General features: G+C 39.0%; 1 protein-coding gene across 1 annotated transcript in view; it reads right to left on the reverse strand.

Moving 5' to 3' along the window:
* The window catches only part of NXPH2 (neurexophilin 2), a 33956-nt gene extending 25013 nt beyond the window's left edge, over positions 1 to 8943 (reverse strand). Inside the window, exon 1 of the mRNA XM_006161864.1 lies at positions 8761 to 8943. Within this exon, the coding sequence (XP_006161926.1) occupies positions 8761 to 8943 (183 nt within the window). The remainder of the gene's footprint in view (positions 1 to 8760) is intronic.
* Positions 8944 to 12676: the final 3733 nt, after the last annotated feature.

Consider the following 12676-nt stretch of genomic DNA (forward strand, 5'->3'; position numbering starts at 1 on the left):
AAAAAAAAATGAAATCCATGCATAGTTTTTTATAAGACACAATTTCCATGAACATTTTGAAGACTCCCCTCATATTCTGTATACCATTGAGATGGTAGACAAGAATCTTTAAAATAAATATTTAAAAAATTATTCAAAGAAAGCTAAATTGTTTTAAAACCGACTTTATGGTCTTGATATGTTGATAAGTATTGAAAAACTTTCATATAACAAATTACAATTTTCAAAATAATCTTATGTTTTAAAACTAACACTTTTTTGTAGTGCAATTATAACAAGATTATTCTTGGGGGTGAGAGACTAGGTCACAAAAATATGGTAGGCTGCAGTAATTCACAACAATGTTTAGCTTCACAATTTCAAAGTGAGAATCTGCCATGATCTGTAGTTGACAGGCTGCAGTAATGTGTGAGATTTAACAAGTTCAGTATTGAGTCTCTGAAAACTTTTAACTCATTACAGAAGAATACACATGCTTAATAGATTTTTCTTTAATTCTGTAAGAAAATTATCGGGTCATTGGGAAAGTCATAACGCATTTTTCCATAGAAAAATATGTTATGACGTTCCTGATGACCTAATAAATAAAATCATCCTAAACGCATAATCCACCTATGTTTAAAGTACATACTAAAAATAGATATAAATATTGCTCTAAAATTATTTTATAAAAATTTAACAAAAATATTATTACAAATATATCTTATGGAAATAAGTATCAAAACTGAATCCTTCAGTAACTCACTGAAACTACATTATTGTAGTTACTTCTTGGCTTACTAATGTCTCTGAAAATGTAAACATGGCTCAATATTCAAATCTATAGTGAATTTTCTAACTCAACTTTCTAACTCGATTTTTCTGCCCCATTTTTCCTTATGAAAATTATATACTGTTAACAAAATAGATCATTCTACTGGAAATTATGTCCTTGCATAATAGTTATCACTTAATAAATTCTATTTACCCATCTCTGAATCACTACTAGAAAAAGTAAAAATAAGGAATGATTTTATATGTTTTTAGTTGGCCATAGGGTGTGTGCACTCACCAGAGAGAGAGAGAGAGAAAAGAGGAGAGCGAGAAAGCATACTGCATGGGTGATGGTCATGTTGCAATCCGTTCTCCTACATTTTTCCCTCCTGTCAGGATTTTGGACGTACATGCACACGTGCACAGTGTGTTTTTCAGGCTCCTGGGTCTGGAATGTGTTGTTAATATGGCTAGTGTAAATAAACATCCAGTTCTAGGCTGATCTATGTCAAAAGTTCCGAAACAAAAATGAAATTTCACTCAAATTCTAACTTTTTATGTTAGATTGTCTCAGCTTCATAGTTGATGGTAGAGACACAAGACTCTTGGGTCAAAAACAAATAAGAGCTTATTTTTCAGATCAATGACAATAGCCAGCATATTATTATTTTCTTATAGTGGTTTCCTTTTCCCCAGTTCCAACAAGGCAACATGAAGAGGACCAAATAACATACAGAGTGAGTTGTATTGTGTAATATGTTTCTAGGGACCTTACTCTTAGGAAACAAGAAAGCTTTATAATGGGAATGTATATAAAACAAATACTTTATAAAAAACAAATGTTTTATAATGACTGCACTAGGGTCTGAAGTAAAATATTAATATACTAAATAGTACACGGGCTTGTTTTTTGCTCTAGAAGTAGGTAATATCTATATTTTCCAAGGCTATAAACAAACTTGCGTTTTACTTCAAAGGGAGATAACTATGTTTATATCCCAAACCTTTACTCCACAAAAATTCTTGAAATTTTAGTTTAGGGACCAGCAGTTGGCATAATGGTTATGTTGCTGGACTCCCATGTGGTCGACCGCCGTCCAAGTCCCAGACCGAATGACTTAAACTCACGCTGGGTGCATGTGCGTGCGTGCCCAAGATCCCGAGAGGAGAATGGAAGAGAAGGGATTGCGGTGTGGCCATCCCCCCAGGGGGTGATTTCTCGCTTTCTGTCTCTCTGTCTCTGTCTTTCTGATGAATGTATGTGCCCTATAGCAAAAATTTCTCCAAAAAGAAAGAAAAGAACAATTTTTTTTTTTTTGAGAGATTTTCACTGTAGGGCGCGTGCGCTCGCCAGACAGACAGAGAGAGACATAGAGACAGAAAGCGAGAAATCACCCCCCAGGGGGGATGGTCACGCCACAATCCCTTCTCCTCCATTCTCCTCTCGGGATCTTGGGCACGCACGCACACGCGCCCGGCGTGAGTTTTAAGCCACCGGGTCCGGGACATGAACCGCGGTCGACTATGTGGGAGTCCAGCGACATAGCCATTACGCTAACTGCTGGCTCCCAAGAACAATTTTTTTTAAAAGACTTTTAGTTTACAGAAAAGTTGCATAATACAGAAGTCCCATACACCCTGCATGCAGTTTCCTCTGTTGTTAACATCTGACACCACAATTCACCTGTCACTAGTAAACTGATACTACTATGATCTGAAGTTCACACTTTACTCGGGTGTTCTTACTTTTTCCTTAATGTCCTTTATCTGTCCCATGAATCCTTGGGCTCGTCTTAGGTGGGGCAATTTCTCAGGCTTCCCTTATTTTGGGTGACTGTGAATGCTGTGGGAGTACCGGCTGGATGTGGGGTAGAATGCCCTTGATGTGGGTTTGTCTGATGTCTTTCTCATGATCAGACTGTGGTTCTGGGTTCTGGGGAGGAAGTTCATGAAGTACAATGCTGTTTTCATCACTTCATCCCAGGGGCTCCTGCTAGCAACCAGGTCTATCACTGCTAATGTCAATCTCGGTCTACTGGCTTAGACAGACAAAATCTCCCTCCACCCTGCCTCTTCTTCTTAAATTGCCAGAGGTCACTTGCACTCACCAGACAGGATGAGAGAGAGAGACAGAGAGGGAGAGAGAGAGAGAGAGAGAGAGAGAGCAAACACCCCCTAACGGGGCATAGCAATGACACAATCCCTTCTCTATTTTCTTTATCCTGTTGGGATTTGGGGCACACATGCACACATGCCAGTGTGTTTGTCAAGCTGCCAGGCCTGAGATTTGTACCACAGTCAACCATGTGGGATTTAGCTCTCTTAACCACTATGTTATAGAGCTGGCCTGAGAAGATCCTTAAATAAAATAAGTTAAAAAAAATTAAAACAAGGGACCAGCAGTTAGCGTAATGGCTATGTCGCTGGACTCCCATGTAGTCGACCGCGGTTCATGCCCCGGACCCGGTGGCTTAAAACTCACGCCGGACGTGTGTGTGTGCATGCCCAAGATCCCAAGAGGAGAATGGAGGAGAAAGGACTGTGGCATGGCCATCCCCCCTGGGGGGTGATTTCTTGCTTTCTGTCTCTCTGTCTCTCTGTCTGTCTGGTGAGCACATGCACCCTATAGCAAAAACCTCTCAAAAAAAAAATTAAAACGAAAGTCTTGCTTTCTGAATTCTCAAAAGCTTTGTGTACTTTTTAACATCATAAATTTCATTTAATTTATATCTAATTCAGTGGCACTTCATTTAAAATTATTTTTTAAGTCAGAAATTCTCAAACACTTCAATTTTTAACTTTTTGCAACAACACTAAAGTATCTAAAATAACTTCAGACATGTTTAGGAACCCACAGTTATTTTGACAATTTTTCATGCTGAAAATGTGTCTGGCATCATCATTATTAGTATTGCTGTTTTATTTTTATTTAACATTCATTCCTTAAAAATTTGGCCCACCTTGAAAATTGGTAGGTCCATAAAGAAGAGCCTAGTCTATAAATATCTTATTACATAGAACTGGAATTATTGTTAACTACATTAAAATCCAATGTCCCTTCTGTTGAGGAGACAGTCCCTCAGATGTGATTCTATGCATCAAATGAGAATGTGTGAATCATTAGATGGGGCTTTCTGTGCAAGTCAACCTACTTACGAAAGAGCACAGAACTCATGAGAGAACAGCCACAAGGACCGCTCTGTAATCACAGTGCTCTGGGTGGTACGGGATCACAAATGCCACCTACTTTCCTTCAGGTTCTGACAGTCAAGTCTTTGTCATAATTGTGGGATAACCTTTGCTGTATGTCCATCATTATGACAGCTTTATTTCTCCATGTTAGGCTGGGTCCCAAATTGTGCAAGAAAAGATTGTCCCATACCCAGTGAATAATGAAAGATAAATGAAAAGCATCTAAATCGTGAGCTTTTGGGGCTCAAATTCCATCAATATACTTTATGTCAGCACCAGTACATGAAGCTCTTGTCTACAGCAGTCCCAACAGGTAGACTTTTTCTCATTCCAGGAGATGCCAAGGGAAGAGACATCACCACCAACCTTGCTGCCCAGACCAGTGTTTAACAACTCAAACTGACATGTCTTTAGCACACATTGACTCTTCACTTATCTGGCACCTTGGGAGGAGGTGAGTCTGAGTTCCCTAAGTTATTCAAGCTAAACCCTTCAAGCCTATTGCCTCTAAATGTGCCTCTCGTGACCTAGCAAGAGACTAGATGACGTTAACACACCTTGTTTAAGTGGGAAGCTTAAAATAGCTTAGAAATATGTCCAAAAATTATTATTTTAGTTTCACAGGATGAAGTTTATTGCACCACTGACTTTTGCCTATACCCGCAATCACAGGAATGCTACTGTACTTCCACGCTGCTCTTGCAAATCGCCGGACCAGTAGGAAACATGGAGGGTCCCAAACTAGTCTGTGTATTGCAGATAAGAATCTGTCATCACTTCCTCCAATGGCTGCTTTTATCCAATCAAGAAAATTGTGCAAAGAGGAAAGGAATGAGTGAAAGAAACAGAAGTAACAAACTCACTCAGGACCAAAGCAGAGAAGGCTGAGAGACAGGAGCAGTAGTGCTTGGATTTACTGCAGGGACTTGGGGGTCAGGAATATAGAACAGATGTTTGGTATTGTCACCTAACAATCCCATCCCTCTGGGCAAGCCACATCCCCTCTCTGTGCCTGGTTTTCATAACAGTTAAATTGTAGAAAGCACAGACAGGATTGTACTTCAGCGAGACAAAGGAGGTAGTGAGACAGCAAGTGAATTAGAGTGCGGCAGATCTGCAGTCAGGGTCACTTATGAGGTGGTGAGCACTGAAGTCCAGAGAAGTGAGAAGATTCTTTGCCCTGCTCACTAATGCATACATTCTTTTGTTTTTGGGAGGAGGGGGCTATGGGGCTTGTGCACTCACCAGACACACACACACACACACACACACACAGAGAGAGAGAGAGAGAGAGAGAGAGAGAGAGAAAGTGAGAAAGCACCTCCCCGGGGAATGGCCACATCACACTATCACATTCGCTTTTCCTCCAGTCTCTTCTTAGGATTCTGAGCACATAAACACACACACCTGGTGTGTTTTACAAGCTGCCAGGTCTAGGACTTAAATTGGTCAGATGGCTACTTGGGATCCAGACACCTTAACCACCATGTCACTAGCTAGCCTGCATTCATTTTTTTTTTCATTTATTCAACACACACTTTCAAACCCATCAAAGGAGTATTCCAGGTGCTCGTATTGGAAAGACACTGCTGAACAGGGTAGACATCATCTTGCAAAAAAGCAGTGAAAGGAAATGAAAAAAATATACATAAATAATTCACTTACTTATGCCTGTCATAGGGAGTGTGTGTGTGTACCTATGTGTATACATTTATATATATACACCTATATAGATGGGAGTACACGTACACACCTGTGCACTCACACACACATCGGTATCATAGTGTGGGGAGCACAAGTCCTAAGCAGTAGGGCAGGGAGCGAACAGAACTGAGCAATTAATATCTTTATTCAGAAGAGAGAAATAAAATTCAAGATTTAGCAGTTAATAGTTAATAAAGAATTGACTAGTGACAAGAAGACAAATTGATCTTGCTATTTATATTCCTTTATCTCTTGTTCCAAATTGTATATCGATTTGTTTATAATTACTAATGAGAGTGTGATAACATTATAAGACAATAGCTGTATTTCTTCCTCATGAAAGGTTAATTTTGTGACTTTTCTTTACAGCCATAAAGAGGCTCTGATGTTCAGTCTGTGCTGAATCCCTGACTTGTGGCTACAGTCCTAGGAAGGAAAGACCTCAGCCAGCCACGTCTTCCACCTTTAACTCCAGAAAGCGGTTACAGGTTTATAATATTTACTTGCTCAGATTCTGGGACAGTCAGATTATTTCCATGATTATGGGCTAACCCTCCGTTATAATTCTATGAAATTCTATATTATATAATATAGTCTATATTTGATATATTATATAGAATAGTCTATATGACTATAATTCGATATTAATTCTACTTGATAATGAACTAAGGATGCTCTAGATAAATAAGAATACGGTTCAGTAATATAGGTTATCTTTGCGTTTACAGGTGTGTTAAAAATAGGTGAGTGGACAACAAACCTAGCTACTGTCCAGGATCTTCACAAAGACTGATTAACCCTCTAAATGAAAGGTAAACCTAAGGGCCAGCCTGTGGCATAGTGGTTAAGTACTGTGTGTAGAAGGGCAGGATTCCACATGGCTGGCTGTGCTTTGAATCCCAGTCTTTGTACCTTGAAAAACTCACCAAACATAGTGTGTACCCATAATCCTGACAAGATAAAGAAACAGAGGAAAAAGAATAGTTCCATGACCATGTCCCATTGGGGGGGGCACTTTCTCTCACTCTCCACCTCTGGCAAGCAGATGAGCACACTAGCGATTACATTTAAAAAATAATAAATAAATAAATAAGTAAATAGGCCAGTAGCAGGCGTAGAGGCTAAGGCAGATGGATCCCAACTTTATTGTTCTAGTCAGGGACCCTGTGGCTTGAAAAACACACTGGGCACATGTGTGTGCATGTCCAAAATCCTGACAGGAGAATGGAGAAGGGATTGTGGGGTGCCATCCTCCCTGGGGAATGCTTTTTCACTTTCTGTGTGTGTGTATGTGTGTGTGTCTATTTCTGGAGAGTGTGTGTGCCATAGAGCAACAATATAAAATAAATAAATAAATAAATGAAAATAAAACTAAACAATGGATTTTCCTCCATAGTCATACTATCAAAGAAGCATATTTACCTAAGAAGTTGTTTTCAGCTTTCTGGGTTTGCAATGAACATAAAATATTTCTAGTCTATACTGGCTTACCATGAAACACCTGCTGTAACTTATATTGTACACAATGTATTAATTGTGAAGGATAGCTACCATTAAGAAGGAAGACCATAATTATTTGATAGTATACTAAAAATATGTAGTTCTCTACCCGTCAAAGAAGAAAATATGAACTTTTCAAGATCAGGCAGGATCTTGAAAGCTCCAAATGTGTGGATTTGTAACAAGTCAGGAGAGTTGGCTTTTCCTTGATAACAGAACTGGCATATGTTACAAGAGATAAATTGATACAGATCTGTACAAATATTTTTTAAAGGCAGCTGTCTTGCCCCTCTTGGATACCCTGGAAGAATTTATTAGTGTTCGTTCAGAGTGATGACCATGGCTAAGTACCAGTTTGGAAGACTAACTGGCTTGCTTAATGGATTTGTTTATAGTGGTGCTAATGATGGAATCTATATAGTTGGTCACTAATTATTTCATTGGGGGTATTAGTTTAAGCCAATAACCCTAAAGTGACCACAGTTTTATAATAGAGAGGTGGCTCACAATCCCTTTACAGCTAAGGAATAAATAACCAATAATGAAAGGTAGCCCAAAGTTTTTTTGTGCTGCTTACATGTACCCTATATAACCGGATTGCTTTAACAATTCTGTTCTGTATTCTGCAAGCAAAACTAAAACAATCTGCTCCACAGGACAAAACAAAACAAGAAACAACAAAAAATAGAAATCTGTCATGATTGAACTCAGCCTCTCATTAAACGTTTTGCTTGTATACAAATCTGGGGAAGGATTCTGTCTGGGTAGAAATTTTACAGACTATCATCCCTGCTGACAAAACAGGAACACGTATCTACCGGACAAATACAACGCTGTGTGGATGATTAGTAGTAGGGCTTGCCCTAGAGTCATATTTCTGGTGCTCCATTACCGAACTGTCACAGCAGATTAAAAGAAGAACAACAGAAAAAGGAATGAAGAATGACAGAATCAAGCATACATCAATGCATTAATTGTACCTATTAATATTTTGTGGCGTAATGTGGCATTGTTTCAAAATTCATTTTGCAAGTTGAACAAGAAGTGATTGCTTAGGAAAAGAAAGCTAAACAGTGGACATCTTTTGTGCTGAGAGTGGCAAATTCATTTTACCTTCCAGATATCTTTTAATAGTTACCCTTTACATTTTTCTAAATTGATACAGGAACTAACAGGAAACATAAATGTGAAGACAGAACTCTTCACAGTAAGAGCCAAAAAGCTAGATTGCAATGCTTGGCAGTAGTTTCATTGCTAAGGTTAAATATGGCAATTCTTATTTTATCTTGATGACAGTAATCTGGAAAATCAGTGACATGAGTTTCTGTAAAAAAAAAAAATCAGTGGACACATGTGCACACATACACACACTCTGTGCACAGAAATGTCACGTGCATAAACGTGTGCATGCACACATCACGGTTCTCTGTAAACATTTAAGAAGAACGACGTGTAAGACAACGTAGACTTCATTTTGTATTAGGAAGCTGAGTAAAAAGGCCCTTTAACAAGTCATGAGCAGACTGGAAGCAAATGTTAATAATGCCTTGTGGGAAGGGGTTGCTAAATATAAGGCGTGTTTCCCCAGTCACACTGTATTTCATGTAATACAAGTTTTGCAGAGTCAAACAAGGCATTCTCTTGACAATCTAACAAATCAAAACCATCTTTTCTTTCTTGAAGAACACATGACTCAGCACAGTCAGTGGCACTGTCTACTTTCACCTCTGTGTCCTTATAACCCCCATCCAAGTTTTTGATGACATAAATGAGCTTCACATGATAGGAACACATAGCCTCTTCTGTAATGTAATGGCCTGGGAGGTGCAACATAAATCTGTGTCTTGATCACTAAACTATGGTTTTAACAAGGAAAGTTGCAACAGAGGGAAGAGCAGTCACATGAGGAGCAGAGACGCCAGGTTATTTTATTTCCATGTCAGTGTGGGCAGAGTTTCAATGAGGATAAGGAACTGGGTGGAGGGGATGTGAAAGAAAGTGGGAAGCTAGGGTATATGACTTTGGATTTGACCATTAAACCCATCTGACATTTCGGCCTTCAGGTGTCACTAATTTGGCAATTAGCATATACTGGCTGTGACAGGCTACAGCAAACAAATGCTAATCCAGTGCTACTATGAAGATATTTTGTAGAAGTGTTTAACATCTATACTCAGTTGACATTTTTCCTCCATTTTTCTGGTTCACAATGTTAGTATATATCAGTTATATTCTTTCAACAAACATGACATTTGTTAACTTCAGGTAAAATTTCAAACTGTCATAGATATATAGTACATAATATTTCACATAAATGCAAGCATTCACACTCTATTGGGGATTTTTAAAAGACCCTTCATGAGTGTGCTACGTTATTATGACTCGATATAAACATGTTTTGTAAGATTGGTGACAGTTCAAACACTATAAAATATGCACTTAATAAAAATATAAACGCACATCAGTTATTTATATAAAACTGAATTGTGCTAAAATTATTTTTGCAATTTCAATTTCCGATATGATACTGAGAATGACAGAGTCTTCCTGAATAACACTACTCGATTCTTCCTTCTATTTGGGCAAGAATGTAGGGCAGGAAATGAGAGGTTAAGTGACTTGTCCACGGTCTGGGAACACAGAGGCAGCAATAAATCTAAAAATCAGTTCTAAGGCCACGCTCTCTCCACATGAACACACTAACGGACCTGACATTAAAACCCCAGACAAATAAAACAAAGTACCCTGATTAACATATTTGCCTTATAAAGTTCTTTCCCTCATTACAGAGTGAAAAGAGGTTTATTTGAGAAAATAAGAAAACTGAGAAAAATTAAAGCCTGATAGAAATTGTTAATATTTAAATACTTAATTCACATATTCTCTTTGTGTAATATAAACAATATGTATTTTACATATTACCTTTATTTATAAGGAAAACATATTGTGCTAAATTGTATAATAGTTTAAATGTTCTGGAAGAAAAACATTTAAACATTTTTTATTATTAAGATTAAACTCTGAATCCATATAGTACCAATTTTCTCTAACCCTCTTCCCTAAGTCTTAAATGACATCTTCTACATTGTCAAAGTCCAAATTGAAAGGATGAGGACGGTTTGGGCTGGAGCGAGAGCCCTCTCTCTTGCCCCATCAGAGAGGCAGTCAAACCCTCTAGCCCGCGGAAGTCTCACCAGCCCATGTCTCTGCATCATGGCTCTGCCCTCAGTGTCACACTTATTCATTTTTCCCTTCTTCGTTTCTTTCAGTCCCTTGTAATACCTCTGGTGGTATAAAATTCTCAACACCTTGTCAATCTCCCCTGCAATTCACAGGGGTCCAAGCCACCAACAGGAGGGTCCTCCATGCTCTTTCTGGACAGCTGCGTCTTAGTTCTTGGGTTCTTCAGAGATGGTGGATTGGACCCATGTGCCATGCATAGAATGTCTTTAGCAAAGGTTATTCAGTCTCACCTTGCTGTTCTCTTCAGAGCAATCAGTTCACTCTAAGTAAAAGAGATTATTTTTAATAATGTGAGTGGGTCTCATCCAATCAGCTGCAATGCCTTAAAAACAAAATTGAGGTTTCCTGGAGAAAGATGAAATTCTGCCCAATTCTGCAGTGCCGGCTGCTGCCTAAGAACTCCCTGCTGACTGGCCTGCCCTGTTGATTTTGGACCTGCCAGTCCCACCAGCTCCATCACTTGAGTCAATTCTGTTAAATACACTTCTTCAGATATCTATTCTCTATCCTGCTGGTTCTGTATCTCTGGAGAACCCTTTTTATTTGAACAGTTATGCTCATGTGTGACTATCTTACTTTCACAGCTCAATTATGCTCTTGATTTCTAGTACCCTCCACAGAACCTAGTACAAGGATATTTTATGGTGACTTAATCACAAGTTCAGATTTAGGGTCAAGTGTCTCTCCATGCTGCTCCCAGAGTGAACGATAAAAAGTGCAGCTCACAGCACTTGTGACATTCTTTACTGTTATTATTATATTTTTTTCCTGAACTGATACTTTCTTTTGATGGCAGCTACCATATCCTACTCACCTTATGTCTCTAGCCTCTCTTGCAGTGCCTGCTTTGTCATCAGGACCCAGTCAAAATTGGAAAAATAAATTGACTGGTAGTGTGTAACTTCTTAGACCTTTCACAACTTTTCATTTTCTTAGACTTTACTTTGGGAGATGTTTTAAATCCTAATTAAAATTTAGTTGATAAAGCAGTCAAGTAGGAAATAGAGATGGGGGTTGAGGAGTTAGACATTGGGAGGATGGCATAGAATAATAAGTAATGATAATTTGATAGAAGAGTGATGAAACCTAAATCAAAACATTTTTTAATAATACTGGAAAAGATTGGTAGTAATTATTAAAAAGGATTAATTTATAAGGTGTTAGGAAAAAGACCAAATTCTATTACTTTCAAGGGATAATTACTCGTCACCTATAAGATGAGGTTGATTCACAGATCTCTACTTTTGGCCCAAACTTTTATCCTATATAACTAGCTTTTTAATTTTTTTTAAAGGTGTTTGCTATAGGGTATATGTGCTTGCAAGAGAGAGACAGAGACAGATAGAGGGAAAGTGAGAAGTCATTCCCCCCAGCTGGGAGGGTCATGCTGCAAGCCCTTCTCCTCCTCCTTCCCCTCCTTCCCCCTTCTGTACTTTGGGTACACACATATACACACACACCTGGTGTGATTTCTAAGCCTTCTGGTCCAGGGTTTGAATTAAGGTCAGTCATATGGGAGTCAGGTGCCTTAACTACCATGCCACCTGCTGGCCCATTAGGTAGCTTTTCTTTTTTAAATTGCTGTATGTATGTGTGCTTGTTGGAGAGAGAGAGGGCCACCCTTGTGGAGGATGGCCACATTGCAATCCCATGTCATCCACTCTCCTCTCAAGATTTTGGGCAAGCACACACATGTGCCCAGGGAGATTGTCAAGCCACCTGCCTGAGACTGGAACCGTGCAGTCTGTCATGTGAGATTCAGCCACCTTAACCAGGATGCTACTGGCTAGTTCTACAGCTAGGTTTCTAATGGACAGATTCACTCTAACTCAATCATGAAAAGTACACACCGTCAGTTTTATGCTTTGTGAAACATAACAGGGTTCCTCTATGATAGTGTAAGTTGTAATTAAAAATGAAGATAGACATTTTTGAATGAAGGGGAGATAGCGAGCTCTTTGTTATAACTCAATGGATTCTACAATGTCTGTACAATGTTCTCGTACAAGTGTGTGTGTGTGTGTGTGTGTGTGTGTGTGTACACAGGGAGAGAGAGGCACAGGCTCTGTCTTGTCAGCACTTCATGTCAAACCACATCCATTGGGTGGCCCAGTGAATTTTTAAAATATAAACTTGGGGGCCAGCAGGTGGTATAGTGGTTAAGGTGCTGAACTCCCATATGGTCGGCTGCAGTTCCAGTTCTGAACCTGGTGAATGAGTGTGTGTGTGTGCCCAAAATCCCAAGAGAAGAGTGGAGGAGAAGGGGCTGCAGCATGGTTGTTCC

Source organism: Tupaia chinensis, unplaced genomic scaffold, assembly GCF_000334495.1.
Source record: "Tupaia chinensis unplaced genomic scaffold, TupChi_1.0 Scaffold139341_1, whole genome shotgun sequence".
NCBI lineage: Eukaryota > Metazoa > Chordata > Mammalia > Scandentia > Tupaiidae > Tupaia > Tupaia belangeri.